At 44.4% G+C, this 22704-nt stretch overlaps 1 protein-coding gene across 1 annotated transcript in view; it reads right to left on the bottom strand.

Moving 5' to 3' along the window:
* Positions 1-22704, bottom strand: part of LOC115088727 (E3 ubiquitin-protein ligase TRIM39-like) — a 100190-nt gene that overhangs the window by 12591 nt on the left and 64895 nt on the right. Inside the window, exons 6-7 of the mRNA XM_029596969.1 lie at positions 12751-12771; positions 12626-12655 (exon numbers count right to left, since the gene is read on the bottom strand). Of these exons, the coding sequence (XP_029452829.1) occupies positions 12626-12655; positions 12751-12771 (51 nt within the window). The remainder of the gene's footprint in view (positions 1-12625; positions 12656-12750; positions 12772-22704) is intronic.

Genomic DNA, 22704 nt, shown 5'->3' with positions numbered 1-22704 from the left:
AGACATAAATTCAAAATAGATATCTAGCCATGCTGATTATCGATCCTTCCCTAAACACAACCCCAGGAACACTTTCCCTCAATGCTGGTAAAAGTATATACACTGTGGAAGCCCAAGTACTTTTAGCTGCACTAAGGGGAACAATTTTCAGAAGGCAGGTAAATTGCCTTGAGAATTGTCCAAGCCATGCACAACAATTTTAACACATGTATTTTACAGAAATTGTCACAGGAAAATCATGTACATAATTTCTGTTTCAAAATTATCATAAAGTTCATACGTTCAAACCTGGTGCATTTTGCAATTGTTTTTCGTGTGGTTGTCCAAGTGAGGGAAAATAACCTATGTACTTTTCAAAGTGTCATGCATTGGCATTATTTTTCTGTCCTCAACCTTAAAGATACCCTTGGGAATGCCTCCTCTTACTTCAGCTAAAAGTACATACACTGTCGAAGACCACATGTACTTCTAGCTTCTCTGAAAACCAGTAATTTTCAGAACATAAGAACATAAGAAATTGCCATGATGGGTCAGACCAAGGATCCATCAAGCCCAGCATCCTGTTTCCAACAGAGGCCAAAACCAGGCCACAAGAACCTGGCAATTACCCAAACACTAAGAAGATCCCATGCTACTGTTATGGAGTCTCAATTTAGTGGACCCTTGGGCCGACCTGCAGGAGACTGGGAAAGGTGTTCAAAGTCTCTACTATATGGCAGGCCGGGAGGCAGATGTTCAGGCAGGACGTAGAGGTGATCTTCACCCTGGAAGCTGGTGCTCCCCCGAGAGGAGCCCGTAGGGGCCCGGCCGCTGGGACTTAGGCGGGTTGGTGATCAGGACTGGGAACTGGAACCAGACTAGAACAGTAGACAGGAACTGTAGCAGAACTCGGGTACTGGAACCAGGCAGGAACTGTAGCAAGACTCTGGTACCAGAACCAGGCAGGTACTGTAGCAGGCAAGCAGGAACGGAGCGAGTACCAAGGCAGCTCACTCCGGGGCATGAAGCAACAAGGAACCAAGAGGGAAACCCGTTGCAAGGCAAAGACTGAGTGTCTGCGGCCGGCTTATCAAGGCCGCGGCGTCTGACATCAGGAACTGGGCGGAGTCACCACTGGCGGGAAACGGCCTAGAAAAGCGCCCAAGTGGCATGCGCGCCTAGAAGCAGGGCGTCCATGGGAGGCTTACCGGTGGCGGGGCCCCGCGGGGACGCCACCGAACAGGTCGCAAACCAGGCCTCCAAGAGCGGGAACAGGTCCAGGAGCTCGGAGGTAAGGGTCTGGTCGCGGCGCTCTCAGCCGCAACCGCAACAGTACCTCCCCTCTTACGCCCCCTCTTAGCCGGTCTGGGTTTACTTGGGTGGTCCAGATGGAACTGCCGTAACAAGTCCTTGTCGAGGATGTTACGGGCAGGTTCCCAAGAATTATCCTCGGGTCCACAACCCTCCCAGGCAAGCAAGTACTCCCAGCGTCGTTGATGGAACCGGACATCCAAGATCTCACGTACTTGATACGTAACATCGTCTGGTACTGAAAGATCCGATGGTTCAGGAGCCCGGGAGTGGTATCTGTATAAAACAAGAGGCTTCAGCAATGACACATGGAACATGTCATGTATGCGCATGGAGGAGGGCAGACGTAGTCGGTATGAGACTGCATCTACTCGTTCGGCGACTCGAAACGGCCCACAGAATCTCGCAGCTATTCTTCGAGATGGAATTCGTAGCTATAGATTTTTTGTACTAAGCCAGACGCGGTCTCCTGAGAGGAAAATAGGCGCTGGCTGACGATGCCTATCCGCCCATTTCTTGGCGGACTGGGCGGCTTTACTGATCTTTCTCTGGATAGAAGTCCATAAGGAAAGAAGCTGGCGGGCTGAAAGTTGCACTGCCGGGAGTGCACTAGGTTCAGGCGAAGGCAAGGGCGGTCGAAGTTGCTTCCCATAGACAACGAGGAAAGGCGAACTTTCAGTAGCAGCATGCGTGTGATTATTATACGAGAACTCCGCCCATGGGAGTAACTTGGCCCAATTATCTTGTCGTTCATTCACGAATGAACGGAGAAAAGTCTTTAAGGTTCGGTTAGTCCGTTCCGTTTGCCCATTACTCTGGGGGTGGAACGAAGACGAAAGACTAAGTTGCGCACTGAAGCGTTTGCAAAGTGCTTTCCAATATCGAGCAGTAAACTGTGGTCCTCGATCGGAGACTATAGCCTGCGGCAGACTGTGAAGTCTAAAGATATGCTGAGCGAAGAGATTGGCTAGGTCAGGTGCAGAAGGCAACTTTGGCAAGGGGACAAAGTGCGCCATCTTGGAGAATCGGTCTACGGTCACCCAAATGACCGAATTACTTCCTGAGACGGGGAGGTACACAACAAAGTCGGTGGAGATGTGTGTCCAAAGCTCCACCGGAATGGGTAATGGTTGCAACAGGCCCCTGGGCCTCCCGATGAGCGGCTTTTGAACAGCACAGGTAGAGCAAGAGCCCACAAAGGCTTGGACGTCCTGTCTCACCGTCTGCCACCAGTAGAATCGGTTCAACAAGTCTAAAGTCCCTTTACAGCCAGCAAGGCCCCCAGTGAGGGAGTTATGGGCCCAAGTGAGGACTGCTCTCCGGGAGCGATGTGGAACGACGGTCTTTCCTTGGGAGGACACCAAGGTTGCTGCAAGGCTCACTTTCGCGGGATCCAAAATGTACTGGGGAGTGTCAGGAGTCTCTTCAACCTCAGAGGAGTGCGAGAGCGCATCGGCTCGAACATTCATAGAGCCGGGTCGGTAGCGTAGAGTAAAGTCGAACCGATCAAAAAAACAGCGACCACCGGGCTTGCGTTGGGCTTGCTTCAAGAAAACTAAGTTTTTGTGGTCTGTGTAAATCGTAACCGGATGGTTGGCTCCCTCCAACCACTGTCTCCATTCCTCCAGGGAAAGTTTCACGGCTAGCAACTCTTTATCACCAACACAGTAGTTGCTCTCTGCCGGTGAGAATTTCTTCGAAAAATATGAACAGGGTAACAATTGTCCCGAATCAGAGTACTGGCTCAGCACGGCTCCCACGGCCACATTGGAGGCATCGACTTCCACCACAAAGGGCCGGCTGTGGTCCGGATGACGAAGGCAGGTATCTAACAAGAACGATTCCTTGAGGGCCTCGAAGGCTTGGCAGGCGGGAACAGGCCAATCCACCGCGTTGGCCCCCTTTCGGGTGAGGGCCGTCAACGGGGCCACAAGACGGGAATAGTTAGGATTAAAGTGACAGCAGAAATTGGAAAAGCCGAGGAAGCGTTGCAACGCCTTGAGGCCCCTCGGCCAAGGCCAATTCTTAATTGCCACCACTTTCTCAGGATCCATTTGAAAGCCTGTTGCAGAGATTATGTAGCCCAGGAACGGCAGGGACGTCTTCTCCAAACTATATTTTTCAAGTTTCACGTACAGACCATGCTCCCTAAATATTTGGAGCACTTGACGGACATGCTGACTGTGTGAAGGCAGGTCCTGGGAGTAGACTAGCACATCGTCGAGGTAGATGATTACGCAGGGGTTCAGAAGGTCCCGTAACACCTCATTCATAAGGTACTGGAACACCGCCAGAGCATTACATAAGCCAAAAGGCATCACAAGGTATTTGTAATGCCCGTCTCTGGTATTAAAAGCGGTTTTCCACTCATCTCCGGGACGAATTCTGACTAGGTTGTAAGCACCTCGTAAGTCCAACTTTGTGAAAATCTTCGCTCCCTGGAGCCTATTGAGGCGCTCCGGGATTAGCGGGAGCGGGTAACGATCCCGCTTGGTAATGGAGTTTAGGCCTAGATAGTCTATACACGGTCTCAGCGAGCCGTCCTTCTTGCTGACAAAGAAGAAGCCTGCCCCTGCAGGCGACTTGGACGGGTGAATAAACCCCTTGGCCAGATTCTCTGAAATATACTCGAGAAAACAGAGGTAGGCGATCTATGATACCGTCAGTTGAACACAAAAAAAATAGATGCCTGTATCTTTTCCAACACTTTATTGATGCAGAGACGTGCCAATGAAATTGCCCGACTCAGGCCGAGTTTCGCAGCTTTGCAGCCGCTTCCTCAGGGGCTACAAATAGAGTAAACAATCACATAAAAATGAATAAATATTTCATAAAATAATATAACCATTTACTCCAAAAATAAATAATCTTATTAAGTTCTCACAAATATTAAAAAGAATTTTATATAAAAGAATAAACATCCTTTTTAAACATTAAGATCTAAAATCATAAAATTATAATTAAAAATTAAAAAGGTGACAGCAAATTATTAACTGAACTAGTCTAGTTCCAAATGGAAATATACGTATTCATATAGAACCAAACTTAATATGTTCTAAATTATTTTAAAATGTGAATATTCCAATCAGTGATGCTGTTTCATCCAATCAATTGTTTAAGAACAACTGGAAAAAATCCAACCATTATTAAAACATTCAGTTTTAAAATTATTGAAACAAAATTTAATCTGATTAATATAAACATATGGTAAAACTGATCTCTGTTTATGTTACTCATGTATATTCATTAGCGTTTTTAACATATATGCATAGTTAAAAATGTTAAAATCATGATGTGATTTCTAACACTACATTTGAGTGGCTCATAAATGTATTTGCAGCGTTTTAATCATTTGTGCATTACTAAAAACCAGACATCATACTACATAAATTCAGCTGATATAAATATTGCACTATACCCCGTCCCTTAATTATAATACAATACAGATTCAGCTTATGCAGCACACTAAAACTTACTAAGAGTCTCCGCTGTTAATTATAAACTCTGCTTCTAATATTTTCGATCGCGTTAAAGGAAATTTAAAACAAATAATGCCCACACGATTATTCAAAATTGTACAGCACACTTAAATTTTCGCTAAACTCAAAGGTGCATGTACTGCCTATAATGTTAGTGCCGACCAACCTTTCAAAAGTAAATATAAACTATGATGTGGTACTCAACAAGATTGTATAGTACTATCCCCCTTCTATTTTCCAAGCTATACCATTAAAGCACAAACTGTATTAAATGACCCTGCAAACATACGTAGCACTACTTAATTTTCTTAGCTGATATCTAATTCAACAGACATACCAAGCATACATTTAATACCTTTCCAATGAATCTCTTAAAGAATGCATACCTTATACTCAAAGGTTCATATTGTAAGCCAGCATAACCGCAGTCTTCGCTTTCATCTAATTCAGACCGCGTCTGATCAGCCATTTTTAAATGGTCAATTTTGGAGCCAAAACCATCGGCAACAATTAAAAAAACTTGTACTAAACTAATAAATATTAGCCAATAAAATTGATGTACAATAAAATTTGAAAGCTATTAAAAAACAATACAAAATACTCTTAACTAAAAACAAAAGTTTATCGTGTGCTGTCAATCAAATCAGTGGGCGTGGTTTGTGCTATGCTATCGGAGAAGTCAAATTAATGGAACACTAAAATTATATTGTGAAAATATTTTAAACAAAATGCTGCATATATTATCATAAAAGTTGATGGATAGAATAAAAAATAAAAAATATCACTTCTGAAAAATTACAAAAATTAAAAAGACACTTGCATATATGATAAAACTTAAAAAACATAAAAATCAAATATTTACCACATGGTTTTACTACAATAATAAAAGATTAACTCAAATGAATATGTTAATAATGGTTGTTCCCAAATAGCACCGAATCTTTGTCATACAGTTCATTAAAAAACAGGCAAAAAATCTTTTATTTAAAATGACACAGAAATTTTCATTTATAGGAATACTGACAAATCAGTCTCCATGTTTAAACCATGCGGTGCCATGGTGTTGAATTCATAAATATATTTCTGTTCAATTTGTAATAATAATTTATCAAGATTACCACCTCTCCAGTTTAAAATCGGTTGTTGGATCACACAAAATTTGTATTCTTCAAATTTATGATCATATTCAATAGAATGGTCAACCAACGGTTTTGAACTGACACTCCTTTTAATACTACTTTTATGTTCTAGAATACGTTTGTTGAACTCTCTGATAGTTTTACCAATGTATAAACATCCTTTTTAAACATTATTAAGATCTAAAATCATAAAATTATAATTAAAAATTAAAAAGGTAACAGCAAATTATTAACTGAACTAGTCGAGTTCCAAATGGAAATATACTTATTCATATAGAACCAAACTTAATATGTTCTAAATTATTTAAAAATGTGAATATTTTACCTCCACTATTCCAATCAGTGATGCTGTTTCATCCAATCAATTGTATAAGAACAACTGGAAAAAATCCAACCATTATTAAAAGGAAAAAATCCAACCATAATTTTTAATTTTTAATTATAATTTTATGATTTTAGATCTTAATGTTTAAAAAGGATGTTTATTCTTTTATATAAAATTCTTTTTAATATTTGTGAGATCTTAATAAGATTATTTATTTTTGGAGTAAATGGTTATATTATTTTATGAAATATTTATTCATTTTTATGTGATTGTTTACTCTATTTGTAGCCCCTGAGGCAGCAGCTGCAAAGCTGCGAAACTCTGCCTGAGTCGGGCAATTTCATTGGCATGTCTCTGTATCAATAAAGTGTTGGAAAAGATACAGGCATCTATTTTTTTTGTGTTCACCTGAAATATACTCGGACATGGCCCGGGTTTCAGGTGATGATAGGGGATATACCCTTCCTTGGGGGGGGGCATAGTTCCAGGTAACAGGTCTATAGTGCAGTCATACGGGCGATGCTGCGGAAGGATCTCCGCCTTGGTCTTGGAAAAAACATCCGTAAAGTCCTCATAAGGTGCAGGAGGACCTAGGGCAGAGTGCATCAATGGGAGTGCGGGAGCCCTAGGCACTTTCATACAGTTAGCTAGGCAGAAAGGGCTCCACTTGACAATCTGTAGAGTATCCCACTGAATCGTGGGTGAGTGCTTCTGTAACCATGGCAACCCTAGCACCACAGGGTGGACAGCCTTATCCAATACTAGGAAGGCTATCTTCTCCGAATGGATTGCCCTGGTGCGGACAGTAATGGGTGCAGTGGACATCAGGACAGGTCCTGGAAGGAGCGTCCCCTGGATGGAGGTAATTCGTAACGGGACCTCCAATCTATGCGTAGGGATTCGCAACTGGGAGACTAAGTCCTGCAGGATGAAATTACCTCCGGCTCCGAATCCAGGAACGCAATCGTCTCAATGGACCCTCCAGGGTATTCCAGGGTAACAGGCATGGTGCATTGAGGAGCTGTAGCACAACTTAGGAGGAGCTCCTCCCGACCTCCTAGGCTTTGGCGTTTTCCGCACGCTCCTGGCAGCATGCCAAGAAGTGGCCCGTCTGGCCACAATACAAGCACAACTTCAACGAACGGCGACGTTGCCTCTCTTCAGCAGAGAGCGGGGCCCGTCCCAGCTGCATGGGTTCGCAGGTGGGAGCATCTGGACGGGAGTCTTAAGAAGAGACGCGGATCTCGCCGACCCAGAAGCAGGACGGTGGCGAGAGGAGTGCTGTTCCTTGGCCCGTTGTTGTAGGCGGCGGTCGATGCGGGCAGCCATCTCTATCACGGCATTGAGGTCCTCCGGTAAATCTTGGGCAGCAATCTCATCCTTTATGCATCGGAGAGGCCCTCCAAGACTCTTTATGCGTCCAAGAGAGGCCCAAGTAGACTACCATTCTGCCAACCTACTTCTTGGGCTAAAGTCCGGAATTCCATAGCATAATCTGCCAAGGAGTGAGCCTCTTGATGGAGTTGCAGCAGATCAGACGTAGCCGTAGCTACTAGGACGGGCTCATCAAAGGCCTGTCGGAAGTTCGACATGAACTGTTGTAAGTCCATTAGCGAGGGATCATTGTTTTCCCAAAGGGGAGAAGCCCATATTAAGGCTTTCCCATCAAGCAGGGACAGGATATACGCCACTTTCACCGTATCCAAGGGGAACTGCCGAGGCAACAGAGAGAACCGGATAAAACATTGGTTCAGAAAGCCACGGCAGGTCCTTAAATCACCAGAATAACGAGAGGGTGCCGGCAGCTGAGTCACTTAAGAGTCTTGACCCTTGGGGGCTGGTTCTGAGGCAGACGAGGCCCTGGCATGCAATCTGGCCGATAACTCCCCTACCGAACCAGTAAGACTCTCGAGGTACTGTTGTTGATACTGCAGCTGCTAGGCCAACCCTGGCAGGTCCAAGGGGACAGGTGCATCCGCTGAGTCCATGGCCTTGCAATCTGTTATGGAGTCTCAATTTAGTGGACCCTTGGGCCTACCTGCAGGAGACTGGGAAAGGTATTCAAAGTCTCTACTATATGGCAGGCCGGGAGGCAGATGTTCAGGCAGGACGTAGAGGTGATCTTCACCCTGGAAGCTGATGCTCCCCCGGGAGGAGCCCGGCCGCTGGGACTTCGGCGGGTTGGTGATCAGGACTGGGAACTGGAACCAGACTAGAACAGTAGACAGGAACTGTAGCAAGACTCGGGTACTGGAACCAGGCAAGAACTGTAGCAGGACTCGGGTACTGGAACCAGGCAGGAAATGTAGCAAGACTTGGGTACTGGAACCAGGCAGGAAATGTAGCAAGACTCGGGTACTGGAACCAGGCAGGAACTGTAGCAAGGCTCGGGTACCGGAACCAGGCAGGAACTATAGCAGGCAAGCAGGAACGGAGCGAGTACCAAGGCAGCTCACTCTGGGGCACGAAGCAACAAGGAACCAAGAGGTAAACCTGTTGCAAGGCAAAGACTGAGTGTCCGCGGCCGGCTTATCAAGTCCGCGGCATCTGATGTCAGGAATTGGGTGGAGTCACCACTGGTAGGAAATGGCCTAGAAAAGCGCCCAAGTGGCACGCGCCTAGAAGCAGGGCGTCCATGGGAGGCTTACCAGTGGTGCGGCCCCCGCGGGGACGCCACAGAGCAGGCTGCAAACCAGGCCTCCAAGAGCAGGAACAGGTCCAGGAGCACGGAGGTAAGGGTCTGGTCGCGGCGCTCGTGGCCAGAACCGCAACAGCTACTGATGCAATTAATAGCAGTGGCTATTCCCTAAGTAAAATTGATAAATAGCCATTAATGGACTTCTCCTCCAAGAACTTATCCAAACCTTTTTTGAACCCAGCTACACTAACTGCACTAACCACATCCTCTGGCAACAAATTCCAGAGCTTTATTGTGCATTGAGTGAAAAAGAATTTTCTCCGATTAGTCTTAAATGTGCTACTTGCTAACTTCATGGAATGCCCCCTAGTCCTTTTATTATTTGAAAGTGTAAATAACCAAGTCACATCTACTCGTTCAAGACCTCTCATGATCTTAAAGACCTCTATCATATCCCCCCTCAGCCGTCTCTTCTCCAAGCTGAACAGCCCTAACCTCTTCAGCCTTTCCTCATAGGGGAGCTGTTCCATCCCCTTTATCATTTTGGTTGCCCTTCTCTGTACCTTCTCCATCGCAACCCTTTTATCTGAGAAAATAGCATTTTACTCATTGTGAAAAGCGCTATCCCAAAGTCTTTACAGTTTTAATTCATTTAGAACTGAAATCACTATTCTGACACTGTAGAGCAATTGTCATACAGAAGGAAAACTGGACTGAGGACATACAACCGGATGCATAGAGGTCAATTTTTAAAAATGCTCAGGACCTCATTTAAGCTCCAAACGTTTAGGAACCTACAATTGTTCAACTTGAGCACTTACATCTTGGTGGTAATTTTCAGCCAGTGTGAAGTCTGCAGGTGCTTTTTACCCACAGTGTGTACATTAATTTTCAACATGAAAGTATGCACATACTTTTATTTTCAAAAATTATGCTGGCAAAATCATGCACACATAACTATATCAGCTAATTGATGCATGTAATTTTGCTAATAAAATTTGTTTATACTTTTTAAATCAAGAAATATGTACGTTAAGTACCAACCTTACATAGACTCCACTCCTTGAAGTGCCTTCTCCCCTGGCACATAAAACTATACACACTTGAAGGTGTATTTTCAAAGCCTGGGACGCACATCAATGAGGGGATGTGCACCCACTGAACTTTAAAAGCTCACTAGATGCAGGTGTATCTCCCATTGTGCACACATCTCACTTGGACTCAAAAAGGGAGTGGTCTGGGTATGGAACCTGGGAGGGCATGGGGGTTTCGGGGTGTGGGCAAGAGATGTGCATGTAAATACTTACACGCCCGGGCATGCACCCAGATCCAGTGCTGCATAGCTTTACTTCTGCTACTGATGAGGCGTAAGTCTTCATAAAAGTATGGTATTTCTAAGCATTCCAAAAGGGTTTTAGGGGTCTGGGTTACTGGGGGGGGAGTGTAGGCTATTAAACCAGGAGGGTTTGGAGGACTTACCTCTAGACTGGGCGAACTGGTGGATGAACTGATGAAACTGGTCATGGTGTGGGCATGCGCTGTTTATAAAATCCATGACTTACACGGCTGAAACCCAATTTACGCAGATGGGCACGCACATGTGTGCAAGCCCAGGTTATTTTATGAAATGCACACAATTTATAAAATGGCCTATCCCCCAACAAGTTAAGTTGGTAAGTGTATCAAATACTAGGTACATAAGAAGTGACCATCATAAACTGCACTAATTGCACATATATTATGTCTCATATCTTATGTGATACTAATGAGCTGAGAAAAATCCTGGTCTGCCTACAGTGAGTATTTCTGAAATAGCTTAATTCATTCACCACTGCTGGTGGGCAAGAGGAACCATTTAAGATAAGTTGATGTCTTCACAAAACTTGTTTTTTAATTGCATAAAAAAAAAATCTCAAAAAAAAGATATGCAAGTGGTTTGATGTAGTCAATTATGGTGACCAATGACTAAAATGGGAGTATGCACATAAGATATAAGACGCATAATATATGTACAAACTGCAGTTTATGATTGTCATTTCTTACATACCCAGTATTTGATACACTTACCAGCATAATTTGTTAGGGGATCAATTATATTTTTTATACAGACTTTCTACTTTCGGATTTATCCTTTGCTGTATATTGTTACACGTCATGCCATTTCTCCAATTAAAGCACTACTTTATCTGCAGAAATCCCTTTGAAAATTACCTTACCTATGGATGAAAATTCACCTAAAATTTAGGCCCACAGTTGATCTACCTAGATTTAAGTTCCTGCTTAGTGGTGAAAATCAGTGCTAAGCATTTAAGCTCCCTCCCCCCACCCATCCCCCAACTCTAACTATGCGCTCATAGCCATTTTTTAGGTACTCAGTGAAAATAGGCTTCTCAGTTTAGGAATTCAGCTCTAGTTAATTTTGAAAGTGGCCAATTTAGATGCCTAACTTGCAAAGTTAGGCACCTACACCTTTTGAAAATTAACCCCATAGAGAATATAAACTTTAGATTTATGTTGATAATATCCTCCTTAATCTTTTAAAACCAAATTATTCAACCAATAGACTCATGGCCCTAATATCTCACTTCTCCAGAATATCAAGATGTAAACTCAACAGGAATACATGTGAACTATTGACATTTTGCCAATCTATTTCAATATCAACACCTGAGCTCAAGTGGGTCAAAAATTGTCTAAAATATTTAGGTATCTTAATTAATCTAGGTCTGAAAAGCATGCACTGGATAGTCTAAATCCAAAATTGAAGAGTCTGCATATAAATATTTCTCTATGGGAAAGGTAGTTATCCCTTTTGAGTAAACATTGTTGAAATTATGGATTTGCCCATATTAAGCTATGTAATCAGAATGATTCCATTACTAGTGCCTTCCTTCAGCATTGTTTAAAAAGTAAGGATGTTTTAAATGCGCTATTTGGGGAGCATCACATTCATGGATAAATGCATTTAAGCTACAAACTTAAGGAAACAGGGGAGGGATCAGAGTCATTAATACATAAGGCTGAAGGAATTCAAGAGAACTGCAACTTTTTAACTAGGGGAAATTTGTTTTTGCAAAGCAAATTTGAAATGTGGGAGAATGTCATAAGACTAAAATCTCATCAATTTTCCCAAAATCAAATTCATTACTCCATTGGATATGTTTAAAAGATACTTATTTGACATTCTTAAAATCTAGAAAAATGCTTTTCCCCTAATCTCAAAAGCATACTATTTCCCCCTTCAAAAAAATTGAGAACAAGGGAACCCAGGCTGTGCAGCTGCAGGCTACATTTGATGCTCTGAATTTGATTTGGTTTCTCAAAAGTCTCAGGTTGATATTCCTATTCCTTCTATACTAATTGCCAACTTAACATTGTGCTCTGACAGGCATTTCATTTTAAGGCTGTTCTTTCAGAATAAAGATAACTTGTTTTCACTTTGAAAATAAGAATTTTACCTCATGTGGCTAAAGACAAAAAAAAAGAGAAAAAAGTTGTGAGTATTTTATGGCTGAATTTTCCCTTTAAATATGTAATTAAGCATAATGGAGTTCATTTTTATGAACCCTCCTAACTTGTATATTACCTCTCTTCTGTTCTGGATCACTCTCTAATCCTGAAAAAAATCCTCCCTACCACTATCTGCAGATATCTGGTCTATGAGGTGACACCGAGAGCTGTTAGGTTAAGGATTAGTTGGTGCCATTGTAGTTTTATCATCGGGTACTGTTAGTTATATGTTAGATTTTGTTACCTGCATATCTGCCATATTTCATCCACCACTCTGAATTAAAATAAAGATACAGTGATCAGAAATCAGGTAAAAAAAAATACAACAGTAACCAGAAATATACTTTTCTAAATGTGAATAAAACTTACCAAGTTCTGCAGTGTGTGTTTCTTTATGGGTCAGGAAAAGTAATACATAGACACATGTTAGAAAGTGCAGTTTATAAAAATGTCTGCAAGTAAACTTATAACATGACTTTTGGTAACAAATTTAAACATTACATTCATAACTTATCAAAAACATATATTCATAACTTTTTATTAAAAAATCTTATCTGATTTTTCTGTAGTTCAAGCTCTCTTAAAAGAACATACCAACTTAAAATCGTTAATTTTGAGATTGATAATCAAAAAGGTTTGTCCAGGTAACTTTTAAGATAGATGTACAAACCCCAAGGTTTGAATTTGATTACCCTCTCATCTGCAAAACTTTTGCCAGGTAAGCAATTACCTGGCTAAAATTTAGACAAATAAGAAGAGGCAGAGTAGGGGATATTCCAGGGGCATGGCAAAAATTTATATGGCCAGCAATATACAGCATTAGCAGGGTAAGTGTGGGCAGAAGGAATACTATGCTAAACATGGCCAGATAACTTTATTTGGGTAAAATTGTCTGAGTATATTATTCATCAGCAGGACTTAACCAGCTAAGTCCCATGGAAAATCCCAGATAAATTTACCCAGCAAATGTCATCCCTCACTGGTTCACTGAATGTGGCTCTCTCCTTTGTTTATTAAATTATTCAAATTTCTCCACTCTTCTTCTTTATGAAAGTGATTCTCTCTTATTTGGTCACAATGAGGCTGATATTGAGCACCATTTGTCCTGCTAAGTTAGAAGTTAGTTGGAAAAATGGCAGGATTTGAAAATCCCACCATGCTGAGTGGTTAAATAGTTATCTGGATAGTTCAGGGGTGGCTTAGGGCATTCTGGGGTGAAGCTGTCTATCTGGCTAATAGGGAGATTTATCAAGCCGCAACAGGTCTAGAACACACATTAAATAGCACATATCGCACAGATAAATGCTGTATATTGTTTAATATAGCCCTATCACAGCAATATCATGCGATGTTTGGACCAGAAACCTGCCGCTATGCCGTGAGCTGCTTTTCATGGCATTTGCATACATACATTTTGCAAATCCATGCAAAGCAGCTCAGGCATACCTAGTTCTATGTAAATAAAATAACATGGCTGACTTTTAAATTTTTCAGCCATGTTATTTTATCTACACCTATTGAAAATCATTATTCTACTGCGGCAGCAGCAAGGCCCTAACGCAATAGGCCCTTGATGCTCCCACAGTAAAATGAAAAGGTCCTGCACCCCGACACAGCTTCCCCCTAAAAGTGAAATTTAAAAAAAAAGTCACCAAAGGCTTATTAGACTCCTCCCATACACCCCGGGTCACCCAATTGAGGTGGCCCTGCATAAAAATAGAGTTAACGGTGCTGCATGACGATGACCCCACTTCTGACCACCCACCTTATTAAAGCATACCCCCCTCCAAAATAGTGACCCCCCCGCCCCCATTTTGGAAAATGGTGCTGACCAAACCTGGGGCTAAGGGGCACCTCAGGCCCTAAACCTACCCACCTTGTTTGAAGGTATTCGGGTGTTTGGGAGGGGGGGGGTCTGCATTCTTATGTATTGCTATTGTATGTGGTGAGCGGATAAGAAAGAATCCGACTCTGCCTCCTCTGTGCCAGTGCAGACAGACTGGAGCAGGGCTAGGATAAGGACTAGAAAGCCCAGGCTATGGAATAAGGCCTGGTGCTGGCAGGAAGCCCTCGACCCAAGCAGAGGGAAGAGCAACAGGTGGGTGGGGAGAAACTGGTATGCAGAGTAACTCTGCAGGTAAGATTGATTGGGAGCTATTAGCGCTGCAGCTACAGCAGGGCCAGGAAGCCAGAGTGAGAAAATGGTTAAAGGCTGAGCCCATGGAAGTGGAAGAAATGACAGGGGCCAGAGGAAAAAATCACTCCTATGGGGATACTTCAGAGCCCAATAAAGTTTTGGCTTAAAGGTTTACCTTCCGAGCTGTTTGGGGAGATGGAAGACCTCTATAGCATTGAGCAGCACTTGGCTTGAAAGTGAACCACTTTTTCAGCCCTATAGCAGCCTATGGTGTTTCTAGTGGGTGGGCAGTGGAGTAGAAACACCCACAAGGATTCTTTCATGAGCTGAGGGAGGATCACTGGCTAGTCCTGCTGTGTAACAGACAAAAGGAGATCTGTCTGTGACTTTACTATGGGGGTTGCTAACAGAAAAGCCTGCCGTAGTGCCATGAGTTAAACAAATTTTGTGATTTTTGTTCTGTTTTTTGTATTTTTTGAGAAGCCCTGCTGTATAACAGGCCAAAGGCGAGACACTGGCTTTACTATTGAACCGAGGGGGAGAGGACGCTAAGAGGAGAGCCTGCAGCATGATGTGGGCCTGATCAAGTTTGTGTTGCCTGACAGGAGGGACAAAGGACTGACTGTAGCCCTCACTACTGAAATGAAAGGGGAGGAGCACAAACCCAGAAAGGGTCTGCAACGTCTTAAAAGGGGGCTCTAAAAATGATTTTTGGTTCTTTTTATTACGAGGGACCATGCTAACCCAGATCCGAAGCAGGAGGCTGCCTGTATTTTACTATTGAGTCTTAATTGGAAGGCATTCCCAAAATATTTCATGGCTATTTGTATACAGTGGAGCTGCCAGAGTGTCAGAGGCTGGGACCCAGGGAGGAATACAGCCACCGGAGACCATACAGCGTCACAGGATGGTCATGACATTAGACCATTGCTCATACTAATTATATTTATGTTCAGGTACATATTCAGTGTCACTTAGCTGGATAAGTTTCGGCTAAGTAGCGACAGCTGAATGCCTGGGACCAGCAGCCACCACTTAATTGTATAACTACATATCCAGCTAAATAGTTAGACAGCTAAGTGGCAGGCATGGTGACGGCGTTCCAGGGAGTAGCTGAGTAATCAGATAAGTTATCCAGCTAACATCGATATTCATAGATAGCCAGATAATTTATCTTTGTCTGGTCATCCTGTAGACCTGCCTTAAAGTCAGCTGGACAGACCTAGCCAGCTAACTGTAGGACCCATATCAAAACTACCTTTCATTGCCAAAATCATCGAGAAAATCGTCCACTCCCGACTCAGCGACCACCTTGAAGAAAACAACATCCTAATACCCACGCAATTTGGCTTCAGGAAACAACTGAACACTGAGACACTACTCCTATCATTAAACGACACTGTACTCAAAGGTTTCAAAAACGGCCACAGCTACCTTTTAGTCCTACTTGACCTATCAGCAGCCTTTGACATGGTAAACCACCCTATCATGATTGAATGTCTATCCGAAATTGGTGTAAAAGAAAAAACCTTACAATGGTTCACATCCTATCTATCACAAAGAACCTACCAGGTGTTGATCAACGACACCCTCTCAAAAAAATAAACCTAGACACCGGAGTTCCCCAAGGCTCCGCTCTATCAGTGACACTCTTCAACATTTATCTACTTCCAATATGCCACTTCCTCTCAAACTTTAAACTGACCCACTTCATATATGCGGTTGATATCCAAATATTAATCCCAATACACAACTCTCTGGAAGAAACCTACAAAAAAACCAGCCATTTACCTGAACAAAATAAAGCAACTACTAACCAACATGAAACTCATCCTAAACTTCGATAAGACTGAAATAATCATACTGGATAGAAAGAACAACACTCCTCAACTGTTGAGAACGGGCTCGAAAGGTCTTGCATTCTGTTATGTAACGGGGGTGTTTAGTGTGCCCATGGGCCTCAGCCCGACCCAGACCTTCAGGGCTGAGCCAAGGGTTGACGGTGGCTCCGCATGGCTGACGGTCTGACCCTCTGCCATGCCGGCAAGCTCCCAAGGCCAGCATCCGAGGATGTTGGAAGTTGAATGGTCCTCCGACCATTCCAAGCCCTTTTGGACCTGCTGCGAACAGCATGGAGCATCAGGCCTGGCCTGAGGTTGAGGGCAGACAGACCTTGACACGAAGACAAGACTATGAAGATTGATGCGACAGCATCACATGGCACGAAGACTTGGGTTGATGCGACGGCATCACATGGCATGAAGACTTTGGTTGAAGACATGACACCAGGACTATGAAGACGTGACACCAGGATCAATGCAACGGCATCGCAGACGAAGACCTGACACCAGGGCTGATGCGAAGACATCACGGACCAGTGGTCGATGCGACGGCATCCCGGACCAGGGTCGATGCAACGACATCAGAGACATGACGCTGGGGTACAGACATAACGAGGAACTTGGAATCCAGATGAGACGAGAAGTAGGGAAGGCGGACATTGGCACTGTCTCTCAGGGCGCACTACTCAGGCCACCCGCGGGACTGAGTCATGGATCACCCTGACCCACTGCGCGCCCTACACAGCCCTAGCAGGCTGGTCATGGACCACGAGGAGAACGGGACAGCGCAGGAAAGATCCAGGACATAACGGCTCAAGAGCGCAAGACACCAGTCCACCTGCAGGCCACTCCAACCCGGGAAAGACGTCGTCCGAGGGAGTCCGGCCCACAGGACCAGAAGGCTCAGGAGCACCAGACGAAGACACAGGAACGAACATCTAGGAAGGCAGGAACACCAGGATGTAGAAGATCATCACAAGACACCAGGACACCTGGACGAGGACTTCAGGCACGAAAACTTAACATGATACAAACGGACGAGACGAGGAGCTCCACGAAGACTAGAAGACCTTACAAAGGCTCTGGCAGGCAGGAGCCTCCAGAGCGAAGTCACCTCGATGCAAGGCGAAGAACAAACTAACGGAGCAGCCCTTTATAGGGCTGAAGCAGGAAACAGTCACAAAGGTGGGGCCAGGACACTTCCTGTGTCTGGCCCCACCTTTAAATGTTGCAAGAAGTCGCGGCCACGCACCTAGGAGAGCAGGAGGGAGCTGTGCAGGACCGCGGACAGCGGCCTGCACCGTCGTCATTACGTGCAGACGCCGGCAGAGCCTGAGGAGCAGGCCCTGCCGTTGGCAGCGGCTCCAGCTGCTGCGGGGAGCCCCGAGGGGCGGCTCCAGCTGCTGTGGGGAGCCCCGAGGGGCGGCTCCAGCCGCCGGGCCAGCCCGGGGGTGCGGCCTTAGCGCCGCAAAGATGGGAGGCAGCGTCGGGGGCGGTCCCAGCCCCGAAGAAGGCCGCGGCTCCGACCGTGGAGAACAGGGGAAGCACGGGCGGCCTCCGGGCCGCATGAGGATCTTCAAGCCGCGGCTCTGGCCGCGTGGGAGGGCCGACAGCGGTGTCCTGCCACGCCGGCGAAGAGATACATGCTTGGGGTGAGTTAGCCTGCTCGCGGGGGAACCCACGGGCAGGAGCGTTCATAACATCAACTACCACCACTCAACCTAATGAACCAAAAAGCAGCAATCTCACCTGTCAATCATGTCCGCAACCTTGGAGTCATAATTGACAAAGAACTTTCCTTCAAGAACCACATCACAACAAAAATCAAAGACGGATATCACAAACTCCTAACCCTACGTCGTCTAAAAACTTTCCTCTCCCCCAATGATTTCAGAACAGTCCTTCAACTACTCATCTTCTCCAACCTGGACTACTGTAACTCCCTGCTATTCAACTTACCTATCAACACCATCCGACCACTCCAAATCCTCCAAAACGCAGCTGCAAGAATACTCACTGGAACTAAAAAACATGATCACATTACTCCTACACTTATATCACTACACTGGCTTCCAATAAAATTTAGGATAGAATACAAAATACTATCCATATTACACAAAATAATATACAAAAAACAAACAAACTGGCTAAGTACATCCATAAAATTGCACTTTCTAAGCAGAAACCTCCGATCAGCTAATAAAGGTCTATTAAAGATTCCACCTGCTCGTTCCAAACAACTCACCTCAACTCAGAAGAGAGCCATAGCACTAGGAAGCCCCAAACTCTGGAACACCCTCCCAATCAAACTTAGAACACAACAAAACTTAAAAACTTTCAAAAAAGATCTAAAAACCTGGATGTTTACCAAAGCCTACCAACTCACCCAATTACTCTCAAATACCATTTCCCTCCTACTGATCCAATGCAAGAAAGTAATATAACAAAACCGAAACCTGTATAGTTCGACAACCGAACTATGTTTATAAAACCAACAATATCTATGTTAACAATCACTAGAACCTTTTTGAAACTCTGTTAAACATCGAAACTTTGTAAACCGTTGTGATGGCGAAACCGAACGACGGTATATAAAACTCAATAAATAAATAAATAAATAAATATTCAACACATGCACCACTGAATATACAGGCTGTTATCTGGATAGGTTTATCTGGTTAACCAGTCGAGCCACAGAGCGGCTGAATATGAACTTCTTCATTGTTATTTTTACTATACAGATGTTATCATCAAGAACCAACAAAGTTACAGTCTCTCGGCTTGCCAGTAAAGAATATTATTCTCTTGATATTTTAGTCCTGCTGCTATATCAGATAAACTCTTAGCACAATGGCTGGAGCTATATTTTAAATCTTGATGTTATCTGAAATATCATCCAATCCACTACTGTCACCAAAGTCTGCAATCAGTAAATTAGTCTTGTAAAAAGATAAATGGAAAGAGGGATAAAGAGAGATGTTAAAGAGAATAAAAAGTGGATTTGAGCTCCTCTCCTGGTTGACATAAGACAAGTCATCACTTTGAATGCTTTCTGATCATGATGTTAACTATCATTCTTAAATATAAATAAATAAATATATTACTAGCAGAAAATGATGGGAGACATAGATGGCAGAGTCTACACTCAATATCCTGCCTGCCTGGGCTCCATACGTGACATAACTTCTGGTGCTGGTAGGGCCTTGGTTTCCTCTGAGCTGTACCACTGCTGGAATGTCTGTTTGGGCTGTCATCTCTGCATGGGCCATTCTGCATCCCAGTGCTGCTGCCACTTGCTAGGCTGTTTCTAACAGGGTCTAGTATCATTGTTGCCCACGTTACTCATCACTGCCATGGATTTGCCACTTTCTGCATATAGGTCCCTAGTCTACCCACTGGCAGTGTCACTCAGCATCACTGCTGCCTTGTCCCTTTCAATCAGCAGAATCGGATCTCTCTGCCAGCCTCACAGCCAAATACTGCAACCTTGAGAGCTGCAGGGTTCATTTGCTTTGCTCCAGAAAAAGTCCCTTCCATCCTCTCTGTTCTGGGACGAGCCCAGTCTTTCCGCTGCAGTACAGGAGGAGCCTGGTCCACTCGATCTGCTCCAGGAAGAGCCCACTCCCACAGCTCTGATCCAGGAGTCTGCTCCCACAACTCTGCTCCAGAAGGAGCCCGCTCCAGGAACCCAGCACCAGAGAGACTCTGGCCCAGCCACCCAGTGCCAAAGAAACCCTGATCCAGCATTTCAGCATTCAAGAAACTCCGGTCCTGCAATCCAGTACCAAAGAGACTCTGGAAAGAGACCCCAGTCCAGCATTTCAGCGCCTGAGAGACCTTGATCCAGAATTCAGCACCAGCAAAACAGCACCTCAGCCCCAGAGAGACTCTGGTTCAGTGACTTTTTCTCCTTTTAGGACCAAGATTATGTTGCCTGCCTGTGATACCAGGAAACCTAGTACCTACTGGCCACAGCCCCGATAGCTAAAAGAACCCAGGAGGATGGGGCAGAGTCCAAGATGGCGACCGAATGAGACGCTGAGGAAAGCAGTCTGCTGAAGTAGAGCATTTTTTCCTTGAATTTGATTCCTAAAGTCTTGAATGCCGCACACGAAGCGGCACATGTACATGTATGTCCATGTACTATGTTATATTTGCATCATATACTGTTTCCTATATAGTAATATATTAAGTGATGATAGATAAAGACCCAATGGTCCATCCAGTCAGCCCAGTAAGTTGTTCAGGGTAGTAACTGCTGCTCCACTGTGGGTTACCACTCTTATCCTTTGTTAAGAGTAATAACTGCTACTCTGTGTAGGTTACCCCATGTCTTCTGTTAAGGGTAGTAACTGTAATTCCGTGCAGATTACCCCATGCAGAAATGTTATTCCTAAAGTTAATAAATATTATCCCTTTTCTTCATTTCCATCCTCTAGCCATTAAGGATCCTCTGTATTTATCCCATGCCCTTTTGAATTACAGTCTCATCTCATAAGTCTTTTGTGATAATAAAGGCAAGATACCAAATCTAGCTAAATGTTTAGGTGACAGAGACACAGAGCACTTCACAAATAATCCCTTTATTTATACAAGGCAAATGTATTTCTAAGGACAGGTTACCTGAGGACAAAGGTCTTTGCTCTCATTGATATTATGTTATGTTACTGTGGCCAAAAAACACCTGTAGGCATTCAAAGGCTTCAGGTTGAACTGCAATCTGAGCCTCAAAAGCTTTTGTCAGCTGACAATTGTTTTGGTTTAAATGTAGAGCTCATTTCTGTGCCTACATAATTATTTAAATTTAATTTACTTCTGACATTTACAAACTACCTTTCCTCTAAAGCTCAAGGTGGAAAAACAAAACAGAAAAAAATATATAATGCAAACTGTATAAATGATGAAACAAGGGTGTCAAATACTAGAGGAGCAACTACACAGTCACCATTGTCACAATTACTCTGTTAAAAATCAAAAAAGGTACATAGTCCTCAAAAAGACACATATTGTTGGAAAGGTAGTGGCATACCGAGGGGAGGGTTGGGGGTGGGTCCGAGGTCCCTGGGTGCCAGGCTGTAGGGGGATCCCGGGGACCTTTATTTTTCAGCAGAATTGGTAACCTATGACTGCTGGGGACCCCATTCTGCCCAGCGGCCAAACTGAAGGAGGTACATAGCTGCTGGCAATGCTCTCTAAGCTACGCACAGCTTGTCCCCTCCCCCCGCCCCCGGGTACAGTAAGACCAGTGGGGCCACAGTGGAGCTCATCCCACTGAGGTCAAATGAGAGAAGAGGCCTATGGCCGCCGGGGGATCCCATCATGCCCGAAGGTCCAACTGGAGGAGGCCCCAGCTGCCAGGGTATCCCATCCCGCCCGGCAGCCCAAACGGACATCTGGAAGATCCCATCCCATCCGGCAGCCCAAATGAAGGCGGCCCCACAGCTGCTGGGGAGATTGCATCCAGCCAGCAGCCAAAACGAAGGAGGCACCACGGCTGCTGGGGAATCGCATCCTGCCCAACAGCCCAACTACAGGAAGCCCCTCGGTGGCAGGGGATCAGTCCTGCCCTCCTGCTAGAGACAGAGTATATATGTGTGTGTGCATAAGCACGTGTGCCTAAGAGAGAGGAAGTGTGTGTATGAGTGTTTATGTGTGCGTAAAAGAGAGGAAGTGTGTGTAAGCATGTGTGCCTCAGAGAGAGGAAGTGTGTGTATGAGTGTTTGTGTGTAAGCATGTATACCTGAGAGAGGAAGTGTGTGTATGTATATCTGTGTGTAAGCATGTGTGCCTGAGAGAAGTAGCATGTTTGTGTGTGTGCCTGAGAGAGAGAGAGAGCATATGTAAGATGTGTGCTTGACAGAGAGGGAGCCAGTGTGTGCCACAGTGAGAGGGAGCAAGCATGTATGTATGTGTTTGCCTGAGAAAGAGGGAGGGAGCCTGTGTGTTCCTGACAGAGGAGGAGCCAGCTATCTGTATGCTTCAGAAACAGTCAATGTGTGTGTTGATATAATTCATAATTCTGGTTCAGAATTGTGGCTCATTCAGCCATTCCCAGAATCCTCAGAGGGCTGATTCATACTGACACTGCTGAAATATAGTGAATTTCTCAGACTCAAGAATGTGGAAGATTTGGGAAACTTGTAGCTCTGCAAAGCCTATAATTAAAGGCCAGGAAGGCATCAATGACAATATTTGCACCACAATACAGGGAAGCTTGGTTCGCATGAAGCCAGGATGCAAGCTTTTGTTTTACAGATGCCTATCTCAACGACAGGAGCCAGGTGAAAAGAAGATCCTTTTAAGGTTACAGTTTTAATTAAAGTCCTGGCGCCAGCAAACGGAATT

The sequence above is a fragment of the Rhinatrema bivittatum genome, chromosome 3, assembly GCF_901001135.1.
Source record: "Rhinatrema bivittatum chromosome 3, aRhiBiv1.1, whole genome shotgun sequence".
NCBI lineage: Eukaryota > Metazoa > Chordata > Amphibia > Gymnophiona > Rhinatrematidae > Rhinatrema > Rhinatrema bivittatum.
The sequence above is the reverse complement of the archived record's forward strand: the minus strand, read 5'-3'. Positions and strand labels throughout refer to the sequence as shown.